At 46.0% G+C, this 26,535-nt stretch overlaps 1 protein-coding gene across 2 annotated transcripts in view; it reads left to right on the forward strand.

The window, feature by feature from the left end:
- The window catches only part of DNAH1 (dynein axonemal heavy chain 1), a 1,443,760-nt gene that overhangs the window by 739,849 nt on the left and 677,376 nt on the right, over positions 1-26,535 (forward strand). For both annotated transcript variants that reach the window (XM_078661462.1, XM_078661463.1), the window contains exon 43: positions 8,662-8,802. In XM_078661462.1, coding sequence (XP_078517588.1) covers positions 8,662-8,802 — 141 coding nt within the window. The remainder of the gene's footprint in view (positions 1-8,661; positions 8,803-26,535) is intronic.

A 26,535-nucleotide genomic window follows, 5' to 3' on the forward strand; every position in this document is an offset into this window, starting at 1 on the left:
CACTGATGCCAGTGTTGGATTTAATGTAAAATGTACTCACAGGGCATCTTAGAGACTCCCCCTGAAAAACGACCTTCCCTGATGTGGTTCCTGATTGGCTACCAGCCATCTGCCACCACCAGACAGGTTTCTGGACCCCTGGTTAGGGAGCCCTCTACTCTCTGGGTCCTGACACAAAGCAGATCCTGGGCAGAGGTGTCATGTCTCCTCCCACTGGATGGGCAGGATCCGTGATGGGTAAGCTTCAAAGGCTTACCACCTTTGATGGCTACCCCCAGCCTCTGCTGCTATCAGCAGCTGGCTCCCTCTGGTTCTGACCCCCACTTTGGGCTGGAGAATTGGCAGTAAAACTGAGAAAGAATGGGAGGTGTGCCCGCCTTTGCCAACCCCACCCCTCAGGTGGGGGAGGCGAAGTGAAGCACACATCTCAGTCCCCTCCATATTGAAGATGAGGGGACTCTCCCAATCAGGACATGGCACATGCCCCCCTCCCACTGGAGGGTGGGATAAGGAAGGTTGTAGACACCCCAGGGAAGGGACCCATTGGTCCCGACCTGCACACCCCTGTAACACCCCTGAATCTAATATTTAGGGGTACCCTTGAAACTTGCTGCTCAGATTTGATGACCTACGAAGAAGGACCGAAGAGCTATGCAGCAGCAAAGAAGGACGATGACAACTGCCTTGTCCCCACCGGCCGGTCTCCTTCTTCATGACCCTGCGTGCAGCAACCGGCGTACCTTGCAGCCAGCCTACTCCAGGAACCCCCAGAGACCTGACTTGCCTTCAAAAAAGACTCCCATAGACATGAATTTGTCCAACAAAAAACCCCCAACTTCCAGGATCCCGAATACAGGGGGATCCGTGACCCCTGCACACTGTGCAACCAACACCCCCAATCCGTGTTCGAGTGACCTACCTATCCTGTGACGTCTCTCCAGTGAGCCTGACCTCGTCTGTATCGGTGGCTGTCCTCACTAGGGCCCTCCCTTGATGCCTGCAGCCTCTGTTCGAAAGGTGCCCCTGACCGGGACCGGACCCAGCTGAGGAAACCGGAGACCAAAAGGCAATCCTGCATCCTCTGTCCCGACTTTGGGGAGCCCAGCTGACAGTGCCCAGGTGCCCCTAGCTATCCAACTTACCTGCCCAACCTGTGGTCATCTTCGTCCATCCTCCTGGTCCAAGCCTGCAGCCTCTTTTTGAAACCTGCCATCTCCATTGGGAAGCATTGGACACCCGAACCTGATTTGCACCCTGTACCCAACCGCCCCTGTGCCGCTGGCCATGTATCTTTGGTGCACCTTTGTGGTACCCTTGTGCTCACCTTAACGCCCGGGGCTCTTGCCCTAAAGTCGCAGGTACCTACCTGCAAACGGTGCGTCTCCGCGGTACCCTCACGCTCTATTGGATAACATTGGGCCCAGTGACTTCTGCACCTGGCCATCCCAGTGCCGCTGGCGGTGCACTACCTAGCTGATCTTGAACCTTTCCCTGTGTTGTCCTAAACCCCTAAAGCCTGGGAAAGTAAGTCGAGTACTTGCCTGCAAACTGTTTAAACTTGTTTTCCTCCATAGGATTGCATTGTGGTTCCTATCTATTGCATAGAAATGTCTATCCTCAACTTTGCAAAGTCTTGGAACTGTACTTGATTGACAATTATAGAAAGCCTTCTCAAAACTACATTTACAAAACAGAATTGCATCCTAGAAAAGTATTTCTACTTTTAAATACTGCATAAACTTACCTGCATTGAGTGATACTTGGTTCTAAAATATAATAACAAAGTAACAACTTTTTACATAACCAATTGGTCTGGATTTAGTCTTTGAATGTGTGACAGCATTTCTTGTACAACAAATGCTTAACACTATCCTCTGATAAACCTGACTGCTCAACCACGCCACCACAAAAGAGAGTAAAGTACTATCTATTTTAGCCTCTGCTATACCACTGGGGACTCACTGGACTTTGTGCACACTATACCTCTTTTTGGTACAGTATATAGAGTCAGCTTCCTACAAGCAGTGACTGGCAATTATTAGCCTGATACTCCAGCACCATCCTATTTCAGGTCTTGTCTATTCCGTGGCTATGTTTTTGCTCGTAAACCACTGGATTATAGACCCAACTAGCTTTTTTGGTATGGTATATGTCAACGTGTGGCTTTTTAACCTAGCATTCGATTTATTCCTTAGCAGCTATTCCCATTTGAAGTTTGAGATCATTGCACTCCCAAGATATTTTGGTATTCCTCTACCAGATAAAAGTGTGGTTTCAAGCTTCATCTTTTCTGTAGAAAGCTCTGATGAGAACCAGCTGCAGCTGTTTGCTTATAATACCCATGCCAATCAGCCAATTGCAAGACTGGACAGCTTGAGACCATCAACAGAATTTCCTCTCATTTAACCACGAACAGGCGTAACTTACCAATCCTTTGAGTTCTTTTAAACATGTTCATCCTATACCTCTCAGACAGTGGGCATAAAGTAAGCAGTATTCCTGACATAATGCCATCCCACCTCAGTCTCTGTATGCTGACCCTTACCTTCATTACATGATAGGTATTGATCAGACTCCAGACATGCATATCTGTTAAATTCATTGGTCCATGTTTCAATATGGGCCAGGTGAGTAAACAATATTTCTTTGGCCTTGTAGCACCACTAGTGGACCTGCACTCTTGGCATTGCATTGCTATTTGAACACACTGAGAAAAGTCCACCACAAACTGGAGACACACTGTAAGCTGAGATCAAGGTGGTAAATTTCCTTTGGAACCAAGGACATGGTGAAACTGCTGCTAATAGCCTGTAGGACTTCCAGCTATAGTGGAAAGTTACCTACCCCTGAATTCTTACCAGCCAGTTTGGACTGTGATAACAAAGAGGACCCTTTAACTTATAAAGACAGTTGCATAGGTATTTTGCAAGGTATCGGAGCTTGATTGTTTTTGTGCTTGCTACAGGCAATGATTGTTAGTAATATTAGGAAAATCAACAGTAAAATCCGATCTACTAGACCACAAACAGTCCATAAACAACAACAAAAATTACTCACACACTGACCTATCAGACCAGCCCTTCGGGCACTAGCTGATTGCCCTGAAGGCCAGTCGGACCCTGTTCCAAGCCCTATTTGAACCAGTCTCAGTGCACCACCACAGAGAAATTGTGTCTGTTAGAGCCCAGGTCCTCTCAGTGGTGGTCACATGGAAGGATTTGCCATAGTACGCCACCAACAGTCGCACTAAGTTAAATCCTCTGAGCATGCTTCAGGGACTCAACAAAAGAAGAGATTGAGGAAAAAGTGCTTGTCCTTCTCCCCTTGATACTTATAGCAAAGAATAAGAATGAGCTAACTACCACATCATTCAACTAGCATCCAATTTATATATAATAGTCTCTCTGGGAAAAAAACATTAAGTTTTTTTGAGAACCCTCACCCACCAACATAGTTGGTGGCATGCTTCATCATTGGTTTTCCACCCAGGGAGCCGAGTGCCTCCTAGGTGTGCTGCAACTCGTGATTACATTGGAGCAGGATTTATTTTTGTGTCTAAGTTTGCGATTGTGATATATTAAAACTACCTCAAGGATACTTTTCCTGATCAGGATACATTTAATAATGTGTCCCTGGGACATGATTAAAAACAGTAGTGGATGTAACCAAGAAAAATTATCTCACGCATCTAGGAATGGTCTACATGTTCCAGCCAATTCATGTGTGTAAGTCGGCTTTCTTCAGAATCAGTGTTGTCAAGGCAACTACTGACAGGTGCAATGAAAATAACACTCCCTAAGGTGTGCATGGAGAGGGGTGAATTCCTAGCTTATGATTTACCCCTGAAGTGGAATGTCTGAAAGAACAAGAGACATACAAGAAGGTTTACAACAACGTCATTTATTTACAGTGGATGCAGAGTTTTTGCGCACTATGGGTTTTGAGTGTACCAAAATCCTCATGCAACTAGCTAGAGGTTTTTCGGCGGCACTCATGCTGGGTTTATAGCCGCATGCGATCATTTTTTCACATTCACAACAATGTGTGTGAAAAAAGTTCAGTGCGCCCCAATTACTATAGTGTAATCCACTTGTATTTCTCAAGCATGATCCTGATCAAATTACATCAGTGCCCATGCATGTCACATATGATACATAGTGACTGCAAACTTATTTTAAGAAGTAGAACTACACAAACATCCATCAAAGTCTTACAGTCAGGCAAAGAAACAAAATGTTTCTCCCCACAGTGTGTAACTATAAGCACCGCCCCCACCGGGTTTAATGTTGCATAAAATTTATCGCAACTATAGTTGGTATCACTTATCCCCGGTTGCCGGATGCGTTTTATATAAAGGGGTGAATTAGTATGGTCGCAAAGGTTTTTCATCAAAACCATATACAACACAATCGAAAATAACCCCTATGAGCACTGTGTTTGGTACATAGAAAACTCATGGTTCTTTGCCTGACTGTTGGAAATAGGGGTCTCCGGTTGGCAGGTTGTTTCCCTGTTTAAGTAAGGACCCTTCTTCCTTGTCAGGATAAGGGAGTTACACTTCTAAAATAATTCCTGCTCACCCCTTGGTAGCTTAGTACAAGCAGTTAGTTAATGTGTAAAGCATTTGCACATAACTCACAATGTTACAGTGAAAACACTACAAAAAAAACACCACACCAGTGTTAGAAATATAGCCAATATTTATCTGTGTAAAACAAGACAAAAACAATAAAAATCCAACATACAGTTATCCAAAAATATATATAATACAAAAATAGACTTTAAATGCAGTTCTTTGAAGTTGATGGTTCCGTACGGGGCTATCACTGTGTCGAAAACACACAAATCCATCGGTTCCAGCCGACTGCAGTGGTGCAGTCCGGCTGCGGTGTTGGAAGACGCTCAAACAGTACCTTTTTCTTCCGGCCGTCCACGGTGGTGCTGGCTGTGGCTGGCATTGAGGCTTCAGTGTGAAGCGGAGCAGTGCAGCGTGCGATGCCCTCAGGTCACAGTGCAGGCAGTGGCTTGATGGCAGTTATCCAGCGGCATCGATGAGACCAGGGCTGCGGAGGACAGTGGGGCGGTGCTCGACATGGTGCTGACAGGATCTTGAGTCAGTAGGGCTGGCGTCGATGGGCCAAGATGGCAGTGTGGGACGGAGCAGTGCGTTGTGTAACTTACGAGTGGTATCCACAGTGCAGGCAGCTCCGTCGATGTCAGCTTGTGGCAGCATTGTAGATGGGACCGGGGCAGAGGAGTGAAGTCAGGCAGTGCGGAGTACGGTGCTTACAGGTCGTGGAGCAAGCAGCGGCTCGGTGGTGACAGTGGACGTAGTTTTCGGTGAGACCAGAGTTGCGATGTGAAGTGTGGCGGTGCCTTCTGCAGTGCCTTCAGGTCACAGAGCCCGCAGCAGTGGCAGTGACGGCATCGGGTTGTGGTTTCCCTCTGTGGCAACAGAAACACAGGGTCCCTGAGGCGCTACTCAGAGGAAGGCAAAGTCTTTGCTGTTCCTGAGACTTCTTGAGCAACGGGCAAGATCTACTTCAAGCCCTTGGAGATATTCAGAAGAAGAAGTTGTAGAATGTTCAGTCTGGTCCTTTCCCTGCACAAGACAGAAGCAGCCACTGCAGGCCAAAACAGCAAAGCACACAGCAAAGTGGTAGTCTCTCCTCCCAGCTTCTCCAGCTCTTCTTCTTAGCAGGTTCCTTGATCCAAATGAGTTCTGGGGTCAAGGTCCCAATATTTATACCACATTTCCCTTTAAAGTTAGCATAAACAAAGTTTGTCTGGCATACATTAACCAGTTCTGCCTGGCTCAGGCCAGGTTCACTCCAGGAGGGGGAGACAGCTTTGTGAGAGGCACACACAGTCCATTCAGAGCAAGCGACAACTCCTCCCAATACTCCAAATGCAGCCAGGTCTAATCAGCCTGGCTATGAGTCACCACAAAGGCAGGACACACCTCATCCCCCCAACCCCCACTTGTGTCTCTGTCTACTGTGAATGCACATCCCCAGCTCCTGTCACTCTGAACCCAGATGGTGAATGCACAAATGACAGAGGCACACATGATGGTTAAGCAAGAAAATGCCCACTTTCTAAAAGTAGCACAACAAGATCCCTAGCTACCACTTTCTCTACTGTTATCTACTTGAGCAGACGAGAACCAATACCTGATTTCATTGGTCCTGGTTATTTATTCAACCATCCTTTCATTTTAACTAGGCCCTATCTAGCTACCTGCACTTGGGCCTACCCCCTTTAATTGATCACTTTCTAAAAGTGGCATTTTCAAACACACAATATTAAAATTATCTGTACTAAAAGATGTATCTTTAAACTCTGAGTTCAGTAAGCCTAAACTTCAGTTCTCATCTTGTTCCAATGTAAAGTTTTGCTTGTAAGGTGTTACAAGGCAACTCCCATGTTAACCTATGAAACAGACAGCCGTGTAAAAGTGAAAAACGAAATGCACAGTATTACTCTATCAGACATGTAACACACACCAGTACATGTCCTACCTTTCACACACACTGCACCCTTCCCACAGGGATACCTAGGGCTTACCTTAGAGGTGCCTTGCTTGTAAGGAAAGGGAAGGTTAGGGCTTGGCAAGTGGCTGTACTTGCTAGTTCGACATGGCAGTATCAACTGCATGCAGACAGTGCATTGGCAGGTCTGAGACACCTTTGAAAAGCTACTTGTGAGGGTGGCACAACCAGTGCTGCGAGCCCACTAGTAGCATTTGATTTACAGGCCCTGGGCACACACAGTGCACTGTACTAGAGACTTACTAGGAACTCAAATATCCCAATCACGGAAAACCAATCATTACACAATGTACAGTAAGAGCACTTGCACTTTAGCACTGAATAGCAGTGATAAAGTGTTCAGAGACACGAAACCAGCAAAAATGAAGTCCCGCATACCATCAAAAACAGGAGGTCAAAAGGCAAAAAGACAGGGGAAACACTCCAAAAGATGCCAGGTCTAACACTGACTGTGAGACTTTGATGGATGTTTGTGTAGATCTTCCTCTTAAAATACGCTTGCAGTCACTATGAATCACATGTGACTTGCATTAGCACTGCTGTCATTTGATCATGATCACGCATAAAAATATGAGTGGATTGCACTGTAGTAATTCAGGCGCACTGTACTTTTTTCACACACATTTTTGTGAATGTGAAAAAACGATTGCATGAGGCTATAAACTCAACATGAGTGCCTGGCCGCAGAAAAACCTCTAGCTCTTTTTCTTTCAGACATTCCACTTCGAGGGTAAATCATAAGTTACGAATTCACCCCTCTCCACACACACCTTGGGAAGTGTGCTTTTCATTGCACCTGTTCAGGGTCGCTCCCAGCCTTGACAGCACCGGTCCTAGGGAAAGCTGACTTACACACATGAATTGGCTGAAACATGTAGACCATTCCTGGATGTGTGAGATCTTTTTCTTGGTTACATCCACTACTCTTTTTATCCTGCCCCAAGAACTCATCATTAGATTTATCTTGATCAGGAAGAGTATCCTAGAGGTAGTGTTAATGTATCACATTCACAAAATGCACTTTGTCATTAAAATAATTTCGCTCCGCACCACACATGGGAGACACTTGGCTTCCTAGGTGGGAACCCGATGATGAAGCATGCCACCAACTAGGTTATTTGGTGTGGGTTCTTAAAAAAAAAACTAATGTTGTTTTCCAGAGAGATTACTATATATACACTGGATTAATTATACGGTAGTTAGATTGGTTTTTTTTGCTACATGCTTTACGTGCACCACCTGTTCACCTTTCAAATATTTTAAACCCATGCTTATGAAAAGAGACACAGAAAAAGGCTGAGACGGAAAGACAGGGCAATGTAGAATGACATCAAGAAGTAACTAGAACACTGTGTGCATAAATTATTTGCTAAATAGAAGAAATTGGAAAGAAAAGTGGAACAAGGTAAAAGATGGAAATAAAAATAAAGGTGTACATGGTAAATACTAGAAAGAAAAAATGAGAGACTAAGCAGAGACGTTTTAAGGCATGGGCAAAGTGGGCTCTGGCCCAAGGCCCCAGCCTTTTAGAGAGTTTCAAGGGGTCTCCAAACTTTTCTGTATTAAGAGCTATTTATACTCAAAGAAAATCATCCTGAGCTACTGAGTGTCCCAGTGTTGTAATAGTGACCGCATCAGACAAGATTACATAAGCGACCTCCTAATGTAACATTACCAGCAATGTTCACCTCAGTATTTCAGACCTGGTTGTCAGTTGTAATGTCAAAAAGGCTTTGTCATTGTGGACTGCCTCTATGTAAATATTACATAACCGCCACAGCTGCAACACCTCTGGCAGGCACCAAGGACACCAATATGAGGTAAACATAGCCCAATGCCGCAAGAATGAGCTCTCAAATGCTTTAAATATATTTTGGAAAGTAATTTTTCTCCAAACATCAGAATACGAGTTCAGATAATACACATCTTTTCGTCTCATACACACACTTTTTTTAATTTTGGAATACATACATTAATTCCTTTTAATTAGGATACTACACTACACACAAGTAGCTGGAGAGCTACTAGTAGCTCACAGGCTATTCATTGAAGAAGTCAGCTCTAAACCAACATCACAGCCTGTTCTAAATTGTTTCTTTTTTTTTTTTAGGTCAGCTGGGTGAATTGGATGGACTCGGCTCCACCATTCTCTTTGACTCCTGACACCAATTTCTCAGACATCATTGTCACCACACCAGACACCATACGTATGTCATGCCTTCTGGAAATGCTTCTGATCAACAAAAAACCTGTAAGTTCTTTCCTTGTTTCTGTGCTTTACCAGTCTGTCTTTGCATGCTAATGGTTTTAAAATCCTCCTCTTCCTATGGTCTGTATAAAGGCCAAGTTATCATCCAGGAAGTAAAATAGGAGCCGGTTGCCTGAAAAGAATAAAACGCATGAGAATTATGGAAAATTCATGAGTTCCTCCGGGTCATCCCATTGTGAACACAGGGATAAAAAAAAAGAAGAAGGGGTAAATGGAGCCGTCTGACTTTGTAAGAACTGTTACTCAGTCTGGAGACCTCCATTTCAAACAGGTAGTTATTCTTTGCGGCTTGTAGTCATTCAGGGCATTACGAGATCCTTTTCTTTGCTCCCAAAACTTATTTTTGTGTTGCCCAACCTGTTTTGAATTGCTTCATTAGTGCTCACCCCTGGCTGTGCTTTTTACAATTACCTGTCCAGGGCGCTCTTTAGCCCTACATGCTCATAAGTCAATTACATTATGGAAGAAGCTTTCCTGAAATGTATTTATTTTCCAGAGCAGCTATTGATTTTTTGCTTTAGCTCCATTGCAGAAAAATGAATCAAACTTTTACAAGTACTCATGATGACCCACTTATTTATTTCGAGGATCAAAACACTATGAACACGGCAATTTTAAAAACATAGGCTTTGCTGTAATTTCTCAAATTATTTTTTTGTTTCAAACAGTTACTTCTGTCCACCGATTCGGCCCCCATTCGGGCTTCCGCTGGTGGGTCCTACTCGGGGCTGACTGGGACAGACCCCTGACCCAATTCCTTCCCGGCACCAGGTTGTACCTCCACCCCTTTGTCTGAGCCCCAACAGTTCGGGTTCGGACACCTCTGTCATATCTAAAGCCGAGTTCATCTACATCTTGGCCAATGTCCTATCATGAAGTTACCAAGCCACAGTCTGTGGTGTTTGAGCTATCTCTAGTAGTACCTCAACCCTGGTGACAATATTTGTGACCCTGAGGTTTTATTCAGACAAGATTTAGTCCTCATACAAGACTTACAGAATAGTCCACAGAATTGGGGTGATGAGGAGATGGTGGACAATGTGGGGCCACCCTCACAATGCTGATGATGAACTTTATTTAGATCTCCAAAATACTAGTGGTCTTGACACTTCACCAGAGATGAAAGTGTACTCTCCATTAAGGCCTGCCTTGAGGATAGCTCTTTCTTTGCAGTTGGAATATGTAGAACATCTTAGGCTTTGGAACTGCAGTTGCCAACTGTAGAAACTGAGGCTATTCTTCTCACTGACATTTTGCCGTCTGGACATTCAACTTCAGAACCTTTGCTGCCGTTCAATGAGGCCATGATAGACACTCTGATTGCATCATGGTGATAGCCCTGTTTGGCGCTACAGGTTAGCTGCCTCATCACTAGGTACCATAGCCCTGCTACAAGTGATCAGGCTTTATTGGCTCACTACCTGACTCAGGAAAATAGTGTTGATCTGTCTTTTACCCAAAATCTTCCCTACTGCCCCACCTGATAGAGAGAAAACCATATTGACATGCTTGGCAGGAGGATGTTCTTCTCTGTCAGTTTGGCTTTGCGTTCGCTAACTGTGGTTTGCCTGTTAGGCAGATACACTCATGCCCTCTTGTATATGGTGATCGAGATCTTGTCTGCCCTCCCTAACTTCTCTCGTAACTCCTTCAAACAAACTTTCCATGCTAGACAGGATGAGGCAAATGTATTTGCTGATTGGGCTGAGTACCACAGACTCTTCAATTCATGCTATGGGCAATGGTGTAGTAATGTATCGTCACACCGGTTACTTTGGGGACATGCATACATCATGGCTTTTGATGCTTTTAGGCTGTTTGGTGAGAAGGTGGACTCAGTACTAGAGAGATTTAAACATAGTTGTGCCACAGTACGATCCTTGGGTTTGCTGTGTGGCCCACCAGTTTAATCAACAGTACCAGAAGTCCAAGGTTTAATCCTTGGCCCTGGCTTATTGCTACCACTAACAATTTCAACACTTGCAACAGGCAGTCCGGTCCTTATGCTCCTCCATGGGCCATGGTGGCTGCAGAGAAAGGGACACCATCAATAGGGCCAGTGTTCATCTTTCTCTTCTCTGGCTACTGCCACTCCAACGCTGCTCTGATTCCCTCATTCGGGAGTCATTCATGCAAGTGGGGGTCAGAGCACATTTTCTATGACCATCTGGATACCTCAGACCAATTGGCCTTGCAGGTTGTCAGTCATGGTTACACCCTTCTGCGTCTATTAATCCTGTACAGTTCCTCCTGTTTTCACTCAGACATTGGCAGAACATGCTCCTATCCTTGCCTAGAAGCTTGGTCATCACTGGACAAAGGAGCAACAGAGAAAGTCTTGAGAAAGAGGGAGGCAAGAGGAGCTACTCATGTTCTCCAGTATTAGGGGTGTCTTTCATAGATTCACATGCCTGAATCATTCCCCGTCGTCGGAGTGGGAGTCCCACGGTATATATAAAAGCAATAAATGCCATAAAACTTATAGCAAATATCAGAGATACTAAACCAGGAAGTAAAGTAGCACCAGCTACAATAGAAAAAACTTCCACATTATTGACTATCCTAGTCGTTATGTATTAGTCCAAACTGCGGCCAATCAGGCGACAGCACCCACCAGAATGTCCTCCCCAGAGGCTCATGCTCTCAGATTTTTTACGCACGTCGTGTGAAGGGAGTCTCCCTGAGCTCTGCTCAGTTTCTTCATGTACTTCATTTATATTAAATTTTGTGATGTCTTCTTACATGAAGTCTATTGTTGACCCTGTGTCGCTTGTGGAAAGCTGCGACCGTTTCCGGTTATCTTCACTGATATATGGCTTTTTTTTTCTCTGCCTGTTGCTGACATGGTAGGATGAGAAGGGGATGTTCTTGTGATTTGGCTCCCCCCTTCTGATGTGGGAGGATTTTCTTTCTTTATATGGCGCCTTTATGTTGCAGTGATGTTTTTGGCTTTACTTCACCAGCTGAGGTTGCTTCAAAAGTAAAGGGTCTTTGACCTACTCTGAGTCTGCCTCCCACATCTACGCCCCCGAGATTTACTCTCAGGCGTTTAGACTCGTTCTGCGCACTTTTCTTCTACGACGACAATCTCTGCCGTCACTGGTGCTCTACGGTGTCACAGGGCTACAGGATCCTGTTGACAGTGCCCTCTTATGCACTGGTTGTAAGTCGCAGGGAGCTGCGCAACCGACAAAGAGCTTCGTCGACAAACAGCCTCATAACCGAGTGCAATTTTGCCTCGTCGATGGTGAGCCTCGTCGACGACGAGTTTAGCCTCGTCGACGACAAGCCTCGTCGACCGTGATGGTGGCATCGTCGACTGGAAGCATCGTCGACGGCGAGGGGGCTTCGTCGACGACGAGCCTCGTCGACGACGAGGGAGCTCCGTCGACGACGGGCCTCGTTGACGGTGCAGGGTGTCCCTCGTCGACGCTGAAGAGCATTCGTCGACGGTGAAGAGCAATCGTCGACGGTGAGGAGCCTCGTCGACGGTGAGATGCCTCGTCGACGGTGAGCTGCCTCGTCGACGGTGAAGAGTCTCGTCAACGGTGAGGTGCCTCGTCGACGGTGAAGAGTCTCGTCGACGTTCGAGAGCCTATTCAGCTGAAATAGTCAACTGCAAACTTTGGCGACAGTTGGCTCAATACCAGTGGGCCACTGACAGTGGCCCTTCTCACATGTGGTTCATCGGCAGTTGGCCATTGGCACCCAGCATCTCTTGGCTGTCAACAGTGGACCTGTAAACAGTGCAGTTGGGGCCATTAACAGTGGGCACATCGGCAGTTGGCCCGCAGGCTTTAGGTCCGTAAACAGTTGGCCCATTGACGACAGTTTAGCTTAGTCAATAGCAGGCTCGTCGACGACATTCTAAGTCGACAAAATACTCTGTTCATCAAACATCCTCAGTGATGGTGAGTTTTATTGTTGAATGTTGGCCAAGTTAAGGATCAGTTTCGTGGACAACAAGTAGTACGTCTACGGAGGGTTTGTAGACTGACAACGTCAGCGGTCACATCCATAGCAGTTTAAGTCTGCAACAGTTTTCCTATGCGGACACTGAGGGTCACGTTTTTTGGTTGACCTCTCTGATGCTGTACCCAGTCCATGGTTAGGGTCGTCGACGCTTGATTCAGTTGGGTTTATGTGCAGTGTTCCTTTAGCCTACTTATTAGTCGTAGCCTCCTTTCAGCAAGATCCTACGGATGGAGTGATGTCTTTTTACTCGACGCCATATTTTCTTGGAATGGCTTCCGACTTAGCCAGACTCTTAGCCTTGGTTTCTTTGGGATGCCATGTCCTGTCCTTTGACGAGATCTTGCATGAATCTTTATTATTCTATCCTCCGGCGGATTTTGACGGATTTACCCTCCTCATGTAAAGAACGGTGACGCGCTTTCGTCAAGCCCTTGTCACCAGGATAGAGGCGAAAGGTTTTTTCTCTTTTAATTTTAGACTGGCAGAGATTTGAGCTCTGCTTAAGCCAAAGATCGGCACTGGTGGCTCTCTGGCAATCTTTTAGCTCTCTGGGCACGATCAATTTTGACATAGGGGCACAGAATGTGCGTATCCATGAATACCCCTAAACTGACGCTTCTACAATTTTTTAACAAAAAGAATGGAAGGAGATCATCATCAACAAAACACCGTGCAGTGCACATTGCATCTCCAAGTTTTGCAGTATTGTGTTGCGAATTTAGGGTTGGAAGAACCCTTGGTTCCTCGCCCACAAGTTCAAACTGAGATAATGGCCGTACCTTCTTATAGATGGTACTTCTGGGCCATCATATTGGCCAGACAATACCGCGCCTTCTGTTCTCTACAGTACGGGGATCAACCCTTTCGTGGTACCCGAGTACAGTTTTCACATTTTATTCCAAGAAGTTCCACCCAGTATCTGGTATACAACTGTATTATTCGACTCTAAATCGTATACAGGAAGTCGTTTTTCCAGGAAACTACGACTTACTTTAGAACCCATCCTTAGTCCATTCCAAGTGGGATAAGGGTGGAATATCTCTGGGATTTAATTTGGTCACAGATGCCATTTATCTGTGGGGAATTCTAATTGTGATGCCAAAAGGGCATGCTCTAGAATGTGGCTATTTCTTTTCTGCTACGCCTTCATAGTGACCGCATTCACCTCATCTACGTGAGTCATTCACAAATTGACTTATGGTTACATCAGGGACCGTCGGAGTGGTTCTGAATCTAATAAGGAGTTAGGTTTTTTTCCTCTCAGTTCCTCATCAACTAGCTGGTCAGAAATGTAGCGCCGAATTTTTGTCATTCCTGCGCAAAACAATTTCTAATGTTGTACCTCAAAAAGGTTTTTCAAATGTTACTGCCAGAGGACCTGACAAGTGCACTCGACCTCCAGAGTGTCAAGGTTCAGGTGCCAATCCTTCCACAGCACGGGACGTGGCTGCTCTTTCCTCTAAGTTATATTCATTTTCTATCACAGGCCTATCTTTTTAGGACTCTCGATCCACTCCACGTGATTCTTATCTAGATTCTGGCAGCCTATCTGTGTCTGCAACACATACGCATTCATCATTTCTGAGACAAGTTTATTTAAGAAGGATCACTCTTCTTAATAAGCAATCCAGTACATCCAGACTTTGCAGTCACTGTTTCAATGCCTGGTTTTTATCAATATACCATGTCAAGTCCTAATTATTCCTGGTTACGACACAGGATTTTCTAGGAACAACAATCAATGCACATCCAGCAAGAGTGTTTTATCTCTTGCGAATGAGAAGCCTGCAGCTCTTTCTTGCTGTTTCTTTTACGTACATTACAGCCTATTTCATTAGATTCTCGAAATTTTTCTTCTACATTATTAGTTTCTTCAAGTTTCACAGATGTCTTCTTCAAAATCCCTGTTCAGGGCCTGTGGTTCTTGTGGGAAGAATTCAGTTAATTTAATTTAATAAAATTCCCTTAAAACTCTGTCACTGATGCAAAACCTGGGTTTCTCAGTAAACTTCGAAAAGTCACACCTCACGCCAGCAACAAGAAAGACTTTCTTGGGAGCGACACTGGCCACCAAGCTCGCCCAAGTATTCATCTCAAAGGAAAGACAGGACAAGATTCAACGATTCGCTGCGGCACTGTTATTAAAAAAGTGCGTTTCAGTGCGCATGTTCAAGTCCTTCATCGGGATGCTTTCTTCCTGCATTCTTCTCACCCCCAACTGTCGTCTTCGGATGAGGCCCTTGCAAGAAGAGCTCAGTCGCCAGTGGATCCAGGTATCAGGATCCTTCGAGGATATCATCCAAATTACACCGCGAATGCGACAAGCGATAAAATGGTGGACCCACCGATCCAACATACAAATGGGATGCTCCTTCCTCACGGAAGTGCCCAGGTTCATAGTCACGACCGACGCATCAATGACAGGCTGGGGTGCACACCTCCAAGGCATGACGGTCAGCGGGAAATGGAACCAGATCCAAATGAGATGGCACATAAACAGGCTAGAGTTGCACGCCATATTTTTAGCCCTGAAGTCCTTTCAAGCGACTCTACAAGGTGCCACAGTTTTAATACGGACAGACAACACCACCTGCATGTATTATCTGAACAAGCAGGGCGGCACAAAATCAGCCCGGTTGTTGCAACAAGCACAAGAGATCTGGAGTTGGGCCCTGACTCACAATATCCATCTGTCAGCGGTCCATGTTCCGGGACTCGCTAATGTGTTGGCGGACTCTCTCAGCAGGTCCGGGGGCTGCACTCACGAGTGGGAACTACATCTACCATCTCTACATCGCATCTTTCAGATTGGGGGCATCCGGATTTGGACTTGTTTGCGACATACCAGAACCGGAAATGCCCATACTTTGCAAGCTGGGTTCCCCACAAGGACTCGTGCGGGGATGCCCTTTCGCTGAATTGGAATCAAATATTCGCATACGCTTTTCCACCGATACCTCTGATCCCGAAGGTCATCAGGAAGATGAAGAAGCAGCCATGCCGGTTGATACTGATCGCTCCACGATGGCCCAGGCAATACTGGTTCACCGAGCTACTCCTTCCCTCGGAATGCAACCCTATCCAACTTCCACGCATTCCGAATATTCTCTCCACCCAGCAGGGCAGGGTATACCATCCGGACCCGAACTCGCTGAAATTGTCAGCTTGGCTCCTCAGCACATGGAATTTGCACACCTGAACATTCCACAAGATTGCCAGGAGGTGCTGGCTAAAGCCAGAGCTCCATCCACGATCAAAACCTACAAACTTAAGTGGAAACGTTTCTGTGCATGGTGCCAATCTAATGATCTACATCCCATTCATGCGAAACCGGAGCAAATCCTTCCTTTCTTTTTGCATTTCGCCAGATTGGGTTTGGCACATTCTACTCTTAAAGTCTTCCTAGCTGCCATTTCTAGATTTCATCTAGATGGATCGAACTCTTTGTTCTCTGTAAGGATCATACAACAATTTTTCAGGGGATTATTTCGTATGTTTCCGCCTGTCCGGAAACCTCCTCCGGCATGGCATCTGAATGTCGTACTAACTCAGCTCATGCGTCACCCTTTTGAGCCGATCCATAAGGTGGAGCTGAAATTTCTGACATGGAAAGTGTCGTTGTTACTAGCCTTAACATCTGCTAGAAGGGTAAGCGATATTCGAGCATTTACATCTAAAGCACCTTTCATCCAATTCACCTCGGACTCAGTGGTACTGCGTACTAATCCAACGTACATGCCTAAAGTGCCTCTGGATTTTCATCTGAATGAGCCGGTTGTCCTCAAGACATTCTTTCCAGCCCCACAATCTACGGCTGAAAGGGCACTCCATTCATTAGACATTAGAAGATGTCTTAAATGTTATCTCTCCAGAACTTCTGCCATCCGCAAGACAGACCAACTGTTCGTGGCTTATGGGCGGCAACGCCGGGGCTGTGCAGTTTCAAAACAGACCATTGCTAGATGGGTCTCCTCTACGATTGGACTTTGTCATCAGCAGGCCGGTAGACCCTTACAGGCCTTGCCAAGAGCACATTCTACAAGGGCGGTTAGCTCTTCCACTGCCCTTTTTTGCTGGTGTGCCTCTTCGACAGATCTGCAGAGCTGCTACATGGTCTAGTAGACACACCTTTACTAGACACTACTGTCTAGATTCAGCAGACGACGCAGATGCTTCAGTTGGAAGAGCAGTGCTGCGTAATCTTTTCAAATAAGGTGAGCCTCTGTTTCCTCCTCCTCCTATATGCTCTTTAGACGTTCTTTCAGATTCGATGCTTCTTGTATAACTGGTATTCTGTTATATTTAGATGTATATATATATGCATTTGCTACTCTGACGTCTACGAGCCTTATGTTAGGAGTACTGCTTACTATTCTGATTCAGGCATGTGAATCTATGAAAGACACCCCTAATACTGGAGAAGAACAATAGTTACTTACCTGTAAACAGGTGGTTCTCCAGTATTGGTGTCTTTCATAGATTCACATGCAACCCGCCCGCCTCCCCCCAGAGACTCACTCAGGCATTTTAGGGTTTCACTCCAGTGCGACAAAATCTGAGAGCCTGAGCCTCTGGGGAGGACATTCTGGTGGGTGCTGTCGCCTGATTGGCCGCAGTTTGGACTAATACATAACGACTAGGATAGTCACTAATGTGGAAGTTTTTTCGATTGTAGCTGGTGCTACTTTACTTCCTGGTTTAGTATCTCTGATATTTGCTATAAGTTTTATGGCATTTATTGCTTTTATATATACCGTGGGACTCCCACTTCGACGACGGGGAATGATTCAGGCATGTGAATCTATGAAAGACACCAATACTGGAGAACCACCTGTTTACAGGTAAGTAACTATTGTTCTTACGTCTTGCTGCCTAAAAAGGAAGGTGGGGCTTAGACCAATTCTGGATTTTCCGTTCTTGAAAACCTTCCTTTGTAAGGACAAGTTTGAGATGCTGTCTCTGGCCCAGATCCTCTCTTCCCTTGAACATGAAGATCGAATGGCGTACTTAGACTTACAGAATACATACTTTCATGTACCCATCCTGCAGTCCCACAGGTGGTTCCTCATTTTCTTGGTAGGGATGGAACTCTTTGAGTGCAATATTTGCACTTAGGCAACACCCAGCCGCCATGTTGTTGACAACTATGTTATCACTGGTCACAGCCCATCTTTGCAGGATTGGGGGTGTATGTAATCCTGTACCTTGATGAGCGCATACTCATCCCAGTCTGTTGCAGACCACCTGTTGACAGCCATCTTGCTCCTCTCTATCCTAGGGTTCGCTATCAATAAGCCAAAATCCAACCTTCAGCCAGTGGCGAGCATTCCCCTTATAGGGCCATTCAGGACCGGTTGGCGTTCAAAGCTTTTTGACACCCTGCAGTGATACCGTGACATTTAGGGTATGATCCTGATGTTTTGGGCTTGGTCCGGTGTTCCAGCCTGGAGTAATCTGACACTTCTTGGTCTCTTGGCCTCATGAAATCTGCTGATGTCTCATGCCCACTGGCACAAATGGGTTTTGCAGTGGGTCTGTGCCTTTTAGGGGTTTATCAATGGGGGTAAAACCTGGACACCTCCATTTGTCAGCTGAGGCGACTTAGGATATCTAGTGATGGGTTTGCTGATTGGTGCTTGGGAATTTTGAGAAGGATTCTTGCAGCAGCGTTCTGTCCCACTTGGAGCCTTTTTAGCACGCATTTAGGACTGCCTCAATAGATGGAGTTACCGTAGTCGTCTAGATGTGAATTTATTAGACTCTGTACCACTGTTCTTCTTGTAGATACCAGTAACATCTGTAAAACTTTCCTGAGAGACCTCAGGATGCCAAAACAGGAACCAGACAGTTTTTTGGCCCGTGTCTTCATCGTACGCTTGTCATCTATCCAGATGCCTAGACTTTTTACTGCTTTGGCTGGCTCTGGTAGCTCGCTTAGTCATTCTGGCCAGGACAGTTCCCACCACAATGATCTATTATTTCCTACCACCAGTACCTCTGCTTTGTCACTGTTCAGTTTCAGACTGCTCACAACTTCTACTAGTTGGAGCGCATACAAATTAGAAAGTGTGGGGCCATTTCCACAATAGTGCGCGGCCCATGTCCTTTCAAGAACGGGATTGGGGATCTGGCTGACAAGATCCAGTCCCTCGAAGACAACATACCACTCAGTCTCCCACCCATGCTGCCACTATTCCAGAGCCTTTTAGTTTACCCTTCGTGGCTCAAGGCCATCCTGTTGGAGACAGGATATGATCTTACCTTTAATGATTGCAAATCTTCACATCTGACTAATGGGTGCTCTACATTGTTTAGCAGAGAAACAATCTGCCATTCCTTTTCACTCTGCGTCACAGAATGGTATGAATGGTCATGGATTGTCCAACATAATAGGCATCACAACTTTGGGCAAGAATGATGCCCTAGTCCAAAGGACCAGTTTATCCAGGAAAAAGGTACTTATGGTGGCAGGTCAGACAGTGCCTGCAGCTAACTCAATCAATGGGATGATGTTATCACTATGACCAAGACTGTTTTCAACGTCAAAAGCTACAGAGGACTGTTGTGCATTAGTTTGAATGGGTTGCACATCTGCTATGGGAGTACCAGGTTATTGTTGCAATGTGGCATTACACATAAATGAGGTGGGGGCATGTGGGCCAACCATTTAAAAAAAAAAAACGCATCATGAATAGCTACAAGTAACAATAGGACTGTCGCCTTACAAACCAATGGTATTGACCTTATAACCCTGCCTTCCCTCGTCTACTATGCAATCTACATCTTGTTAACTGTTTACATGTCAACTTTGTCTCTACTGTGCTTCTTCTTCATAAGCTAAGCTATTTATTATTTTATCCTGTGCGAGTCTAATCAGCTGGCTTTGTTTGTACAGCGCTCTGATACCCTGCCGGGTCTTGTTCGCACTCTATAAAATGTTTAAAATAAATAAACAAGTGGTTTAAACAAAAATGGTTGATCTGGTTAAAAAAAAAGTCAACAATGCCATAAAAACATTATAACAGTGGCCACAGCAAGTACTTGGCAAACCCTACAGGTAGCACAAAGAGCATAACGGCCAAAAGCCTGTCTTGTAGGGGTTGTATTTATCAAGAATTACACCAAGTCACTTCTCCCAGCTTCCATCATAGATGTTTTTCATGGATGTCTGCCTGGTTGCTAAGATGACATCTAGAGATGTTGAAGGCAATCAACTGCTGCCACTCAATCTCCACACACAATGGTGAAGGTTGTGTAAGCATGGATGCTGAATTCTGCCTTGCTGCTGCAAAAGAATATCCCCCCGAACCAGTTGCCAGATAAAAGGACAAATGCTTATGGCCACCAGGATGACTTGTCATTCCTGATCTTCAGAGCTTTGGGCAGTAGAGGTAGAGGTGAGAAGGAATACAGGAGTCTCAAACTCCCCTTTGGGGGAAAGAGTTACTCAGGGAGAGCTGCCTCCAACATGTAGAAGTATGGACACTGAGTATTCTCAGCAGTGGAAAAAAGGTCAAGCTAGTGCTCTCATTGCTGGAAGAAGACCTGCACCACCTCTGAATGTAAATGTCATTCATGATCCCCTAGTCACTGCCAGCTCAGTTCATCCACCCTGGCGTTCAGAGATCCTGCCAGGTGGTTGGGTACTAGGGAGATGTTCTAATGACTCAGCCTATTTCAGAGGGCAAAGCCTTCTGAAACAGAATGTAGGATCCCACTCTGCCCTGTTTGTTACAGTACCACATGGCGGTTGTGTTGTTTTGGAGGGCCTGTACCTGCCACCCTTGATAGACATGAGGAAGACCTTTAGTGCAAAGCAAATCACCCTCGAGTCCAACAAATTGATGCAGATATTGGTTCTCCATCAAAGACCAGAAACCTCTGATCTCCACCATTCCCAGATGATGTCCCCAACTCAGCAATGATGCATTGATTAGGAACATCAACTCTGGGTGGGAATGGGAGTCTGGTCTGCTTCAGGTCCAACTGAGGTCCAGCAGCCACCACTGCAGTGGTTTTGCAGTATTCTCAGAAACCTGGATGGAATCCAATAGGTTTACTTGGTGCTGCACCCACGGAGACTCCAAATCCCACTGCAGAGCCCACATGTGCCATTTGGGGTGTTCCACAAGCAGGATGCAGGTGCCAAAAAGGCCAAGAGGACAAGAAGCCTGACAGCCATTCATACTGAGACCCAGTACAGAGAATGAAACATCATATCATAGCCCAAATATCCTGGACTCATTGAGCTGGTGGAAATTATTTAAACAGAGCCCTATCTAGAACAGCTGCGATGAACTGGAGTCATCAGGAAGGAGACTTTGGCAATCTCATTGAAAACCTCAAAGATAATAGGAGGTTTGTCGTCGTCCGGAGGTGGTCTACTACTGATTGTCAAGCCTGTCTTTAGCAGTCAGTTATCAAGGTAGAGGAACACTGTTATTCACAACCTTCAAAGATTGCAGCTACCACAGCCATCGTTGGTGAGGACAAAGGAGCTCCTGGCTCAACTTTCACTGCAGGTAAAGCTTGTGGATTGCAGGATAGGGATATGAAAATAGGCATTCTCCACATCAAATGCAATCATCCAGTCATCCGGGTCCAGGGCAGATAGAACTTTGGTCATGGTGAGTATTTCAAATTTGTCCCTTTTGAGAAACAAGATGTGAGAACGATGGTCTAAACCTCTTTCTGTAAGATGGATAAGTGGTCCTCCAAATAGAGGACAAGAAGCCTGACAGCCATTAATACTGAGACCCAGTACAGAGAATGAAGCATCATATCATAGGCCAAATATCCTGGACTCATTGAGCTCGTGGAAAATAAAGATTACCTCGTTCACCTCGTTCCGCAAAGGAGGAAGAAAGACTCTATCGTGTGGACCCCTAAAATAGTCTTGAACTTTTACATTGTTCGGACCATGGACCATCGGGTCGACAATCAACACTTCGTGGGGTTTGCAGGAGCACAGAAGTATAAGGCAGTGCAGAAAATACCTATTTTTAGGAGGATAGCCCTCTACATTAAAATCTGCTACACACTGGCTAAGACAATAAGAACAGATACTGGACAGAATGCTGAACAATTCAAACATTCACCCCCAGGCACAGATCTGGGTTAACTCCATTGTTTTTTTGCATGTCATGCCACTCCAGTTTAGACCCAGTCATATGCAAATCAGTCATGACCCTGCTCCCCATGAGAACAGTTCAGCCCGAACTGCCAGGCCAGGTCCTCCCTGGACCAGAGACAAGCATCCTGGGACTGGTTTCTGGGTATCACCCCTCATCCGCCAGGCTAGCTTGAATCTAGTGGTGTAGCTAGTATGAGACCCGCGTCTGGGCATGCCCTTCCCACTTAGGGCAACAAATGCAAAAAGAACTGATGATGGACGGAATGCTGAACAATGCAATCATTAACTCCCAGTTACAGATCTGGGTTAAATCTATCAATTTTTTGCACACCACACCATTCCAGTTTAGACGCCCAGCCATATGCAAATTAGTCTTGACCCTGCTACCCATGGGAACTGTCCAGCCGGAACTGACATGGTAGGTCCTCCCTGGACCAGAAACAAGCATACTAGTACCAGTTTTGGAGTATCACCCATCTTCAGCCAGTCTAAGTTGAATCTGGTAATTCCGAATGAGGTCGCACACTGCTCGTCCCATCAGCGTGTGACCCCGGAGCATGATGGTCGATGTAGTAGGTATCAGCGGGTGCGCCTCTACCCGAGTCTTGAGTCTTGAAGGTATTCACTTGATGTGCTTACCATCCCTGGACACATGTTTCGCGGTTATTACCGCTCGTCAGCAGGGATTAGGCGTGTGCACTGGGTTGCTGCGTGGGCTGCCGAAAATATTCATAGGTCCAGATACCTTTTTGTGGGGCGCAGGTGCGAAATCTCGAGGTCGTCACCTCCACCGGCTCAAGGGAGCCTGTATAAATAGTAATTCCGAATGAGGTCACACACTGCTCGTCCCATCAGCGTGTGACCCCGGAGCATGATGAGCGATTTAGTAGGTATCAGCGGGTGCGCCTCTACCCGAGTCTTGAGTCTTGAAGGTATTCACTTGATGTGCTTGCCATCCCTGGACACGTGTTTCGCGGTTATTACCGCTCGTCAGCAGGGATTAGGCGTGTGCACGGGGTTGCTGCGTGGGCTGCCGAAAATATTCATAGGTCCAGATACCTTTTTGTGGGGCGCAGGTGCGTAATCTCGAGGTCGTCACCTCCACCGGCTCAAGGGAGCCTGTATAAATAGTAATTCCGAATGAGGTCGCACACTGCTCGTCCCATCAGCGTGTGACCCTGGAGCATGATGGTCGATGTAGTAGGTATCAGCGGGTGCGCCTCTACCCGAGTCTTGAGTCTTGAAGGTATTCACTTGATGTGCTTGCCATCCCTGGACACGTGTTTCGCGGTTATTACCGCTCGTCAGCAGGGATTAGGCGTGTGCACGGGGTTGCTGCGTGGGCTGCCGAAAATATTCATAGGTCCAGATACCTTTTTGTGGGGCGCAGGTGCGAAATCTCGAGGTCGTCACCTCCACCGGCTCAAGGGAGCCTGTATAAATAGTAATTCCGAATGAGGTCACACACTGCTCGTCCCATCAGCGTGTGACCCCGGAGCATGATGAGCGATGTAGTAGGTATCAGCGGGTGCGCCTCTACCCGAGTCTTGAGTCTTGAAGGTATTCACTTGATGTGCTTGCCATCCCTGGACACGTGTTTCGCGGTTATTACCGCTCGTCAGCAGGGATTAGGCGTGTGCACGGGGTTGCTGCGTGGGCTGCCGAAAATATTCATAGGTCCAGATACCTTTTTGTGGGGCCACAATGCTTTGGGGCAACACGCTGATAGGACAAGCAGTGTGCGACCAATTGGACTTACTTTTATATTCAAGCTCCCTTGAGCTGGTGGGGCTGAAGAGCCCGGGTTACGCTCCTGCGTGCCACGAGTGGTACCGGACCTGAGAATATTTTTTGGCAGCCTACGCAGCACCCCTACATATATGCCTATTCCCTGCTGACGAGAGGTAACAACCTCGAAACACGTGTCCAGGGATGGCCAACGCGACAGTGATTTTTGCTCAAGACTCTGGCAGAGGCGCACCCGCTGATGCTTACTTCATGGACCACAATGCTTTGGGGCAACACGCTGATAGGACAAGCAGTGTGCGACCAATTGGACTTACTTTTATATTCAAGCTCCCTTGAGCTGGTGGGGCTGACGAGCCCGGGTTATGCACCTGCGTGCCACGAGTGGTACCGGACCTGAGAATATTTTTTGGCAGCCTATGCAGCACCCCTACATATATGCCTATTCCCTGCGGACGAGAGGTAACAACCTCGAAACACGTGTCCAGGGATGGCCAACGCGACAGTGATTTTTGTTCGAGACTCTGGCAGAGGCGCACCCGCTGATGCTTACTTCATGGACCACAATGCTTTGGGGCAACACGCTGATAGGACAAGCAGTGTGCGACCAATTGGACTTAAGTTGAATCTGGTGGTGTAGTGAGCATGGGACCCACGTCTGGGCACACTGGCTAAGAAGCAGCACCCAGAGGGTTTATACCACCAGGGCAAAGGCTAAGGATCTTAACGCTGCTTTATTGCCCGAGTACCTGTCTTAAACATCTGTCAGGCTAAAACGTGGGCATCAGTTCACGTGTTCATGAAGGACAACTGCTTTGATAGCCAGGTCCGACAGGAAGGGCACTTTGCCTGTTCATTAATGCAGGAGGTTTTGGTCTGAGCCTTTCAATAGCCCCACCACCTTGGGAGGTACTGCTTTTGGTATCTCTTCACAAGGTAACAAATCTGCAGTTGGAAATATCCATCAGAAGACCAAGTAACTTACCTTTAGTATTGCTCTTTCTGGTGGATAGTCTATCCAACTGTAGATTCTGCACCAAACCGTTCTGTGGAATGGACTCTTTTTTCCATCTTAGAAAAATGCCCAGTTTAATGATCTGCACACTGTCAAATCTGATTACTTAATTGCTCATCGTCCAATGGGTGGGACAGAATTCAGATAGAAACTGACGTCAGCATGCAGGGGTGGCGTTTCATGTGGCTCTGGCATCATTTCCAGGGTGGGAACGAGTTGAAGAAGAGCTGTACGACGCCACCTATCAGCGTGCAAGAGAATTGCTAATACATTTCTCCAGATCCAGTCTGGTGGTGTCTGGTGGTGTTAATAAGATGAGGAATCTGCAGTTAGATAGAGTATCAACCAGTAAAACCTGTTTTTTATGTACTTATGCATGGATGGTCCTTTTTAACATTAACATTGCTTTTCAAATCTGGACCTTGCAATCTAAAGTTTCAGATTGTTCTGTTCATCAGTCCATTTAACTCATGGTCTTTCTTGATCAGCAGTCCTTGGACAGCTATGAGCGCAAATGAATTATAATAGTATTCGAACAGGTGTTTCTTATTGCTTTGAGATCATGAGAAAAGCAGTGTGAACTTAGACATTTGGCTTAACACATGCTGGTGTCCTTTATTGAACATTATTTGCAGGCAAACCTCCAAAATCTGTTCAATTCAAACATTATTGTTCAGATACAAAATCTAGGACTAATAGTCAGATGGACTCATGTTTCCTCAGAAACTAAATGCATAGGGACACATCCCTCTAAATATATGAATATAATAAAATTAATTGTTTAAATTCTGTGAAATAAAGAATGTTTTTAATAGTGAAAATTCTGGAATATGCCTGAGAAGTATTGTAAGAAATTAGGCTGTTGTTTTACTAGGGTGTCAGCTCTGATCATGCAGTAACTACTGTCCTTGTCAGGATAAGGCACAAGCAAACCCCCCATTAACTTGTGCCCACCCACTTGGTAGCTTGGCGCAAAGCAGACAGGTTTAAATTAGAGGCAATGTGTAAAGTATTTCTGCAACTCTTCAAACTCTAAAATAGTGAAAGCACACCACAAATGGAGCACACCACCAATTTAGAAAGATAGAGTACATTTTAATAAATAAAAACGTTCAAAATTACTAAAATCCAATTAGTAGTAGTGGAGATATTTAATTTTTAAGTGTGTAGGGAAAATCATACCAAGAAGTACAATGCACTACTGGGGATTTCTGGTCACTCCGAGCCGGGACAAAGTCACAAGTTCAGGCCAACCTCGATGGAGCACAAGCTGGCATCATGGACCCAGCTAGGCCCCCTGAACAAAGTACCTCAAATTCCGGGTCCAGAGCGTTGCATGGATCCACGTCAAAGAATCGTCAAGTAGCCGAAGTGATGCATCGGTTTAGAGATGCGGTGAGGCTGTGTTGCCATGCCCTGTTGCGTGTCGTTGAAGGTCCTGTTGTCAGGGCTTGTGATGCAAAGTTCGGCATTGGGGATGCGTTGCACACCTGCCGATGCCTCAGTTTCTAGGAGCTGTGGCGCTGCAATGCATAGTCTGTCATCGTCGTTGAGGCTGCCGTCGAGAGATGCAAGGACCTGGGCTGTGATTGCATCACTCTGACAGGATGATGCGTCGGTTCCGAGGACATGTGGGGCTACGATGTGGGTCTTTTGTGACAGGTCCACTTCATGTAGCACTGTTGATGTATCGGTCAGGAATGCGCTGCTCGGCAAAGCCAATGCATCACTTCTGCTGGCAAACATCTTAGGCGCACTTCTTAGGGTCCAGGACTGGGGTGGCACCACTTGGCAGGGTAGACTCACAGATGGCCGAGTCCAGGTGCAGGAGGTTGGCAGCCTGTTG

The sequence above is a fragment of the Lissotriton helveticus genome, chromosome 9 (genome assembly GCF_964261635.1).
Source record: "Lissotriton helveticus chromosome 9, aLisHel1.1, whole genome shotgun sequence".
In the NCBI taxonomy this organism is placed as follows: Eukaryota; Metazoa; Chordata; class Amphibia; order Caudata; family Salamandridae; genus Lissotriton; species Lissotriton helveticus.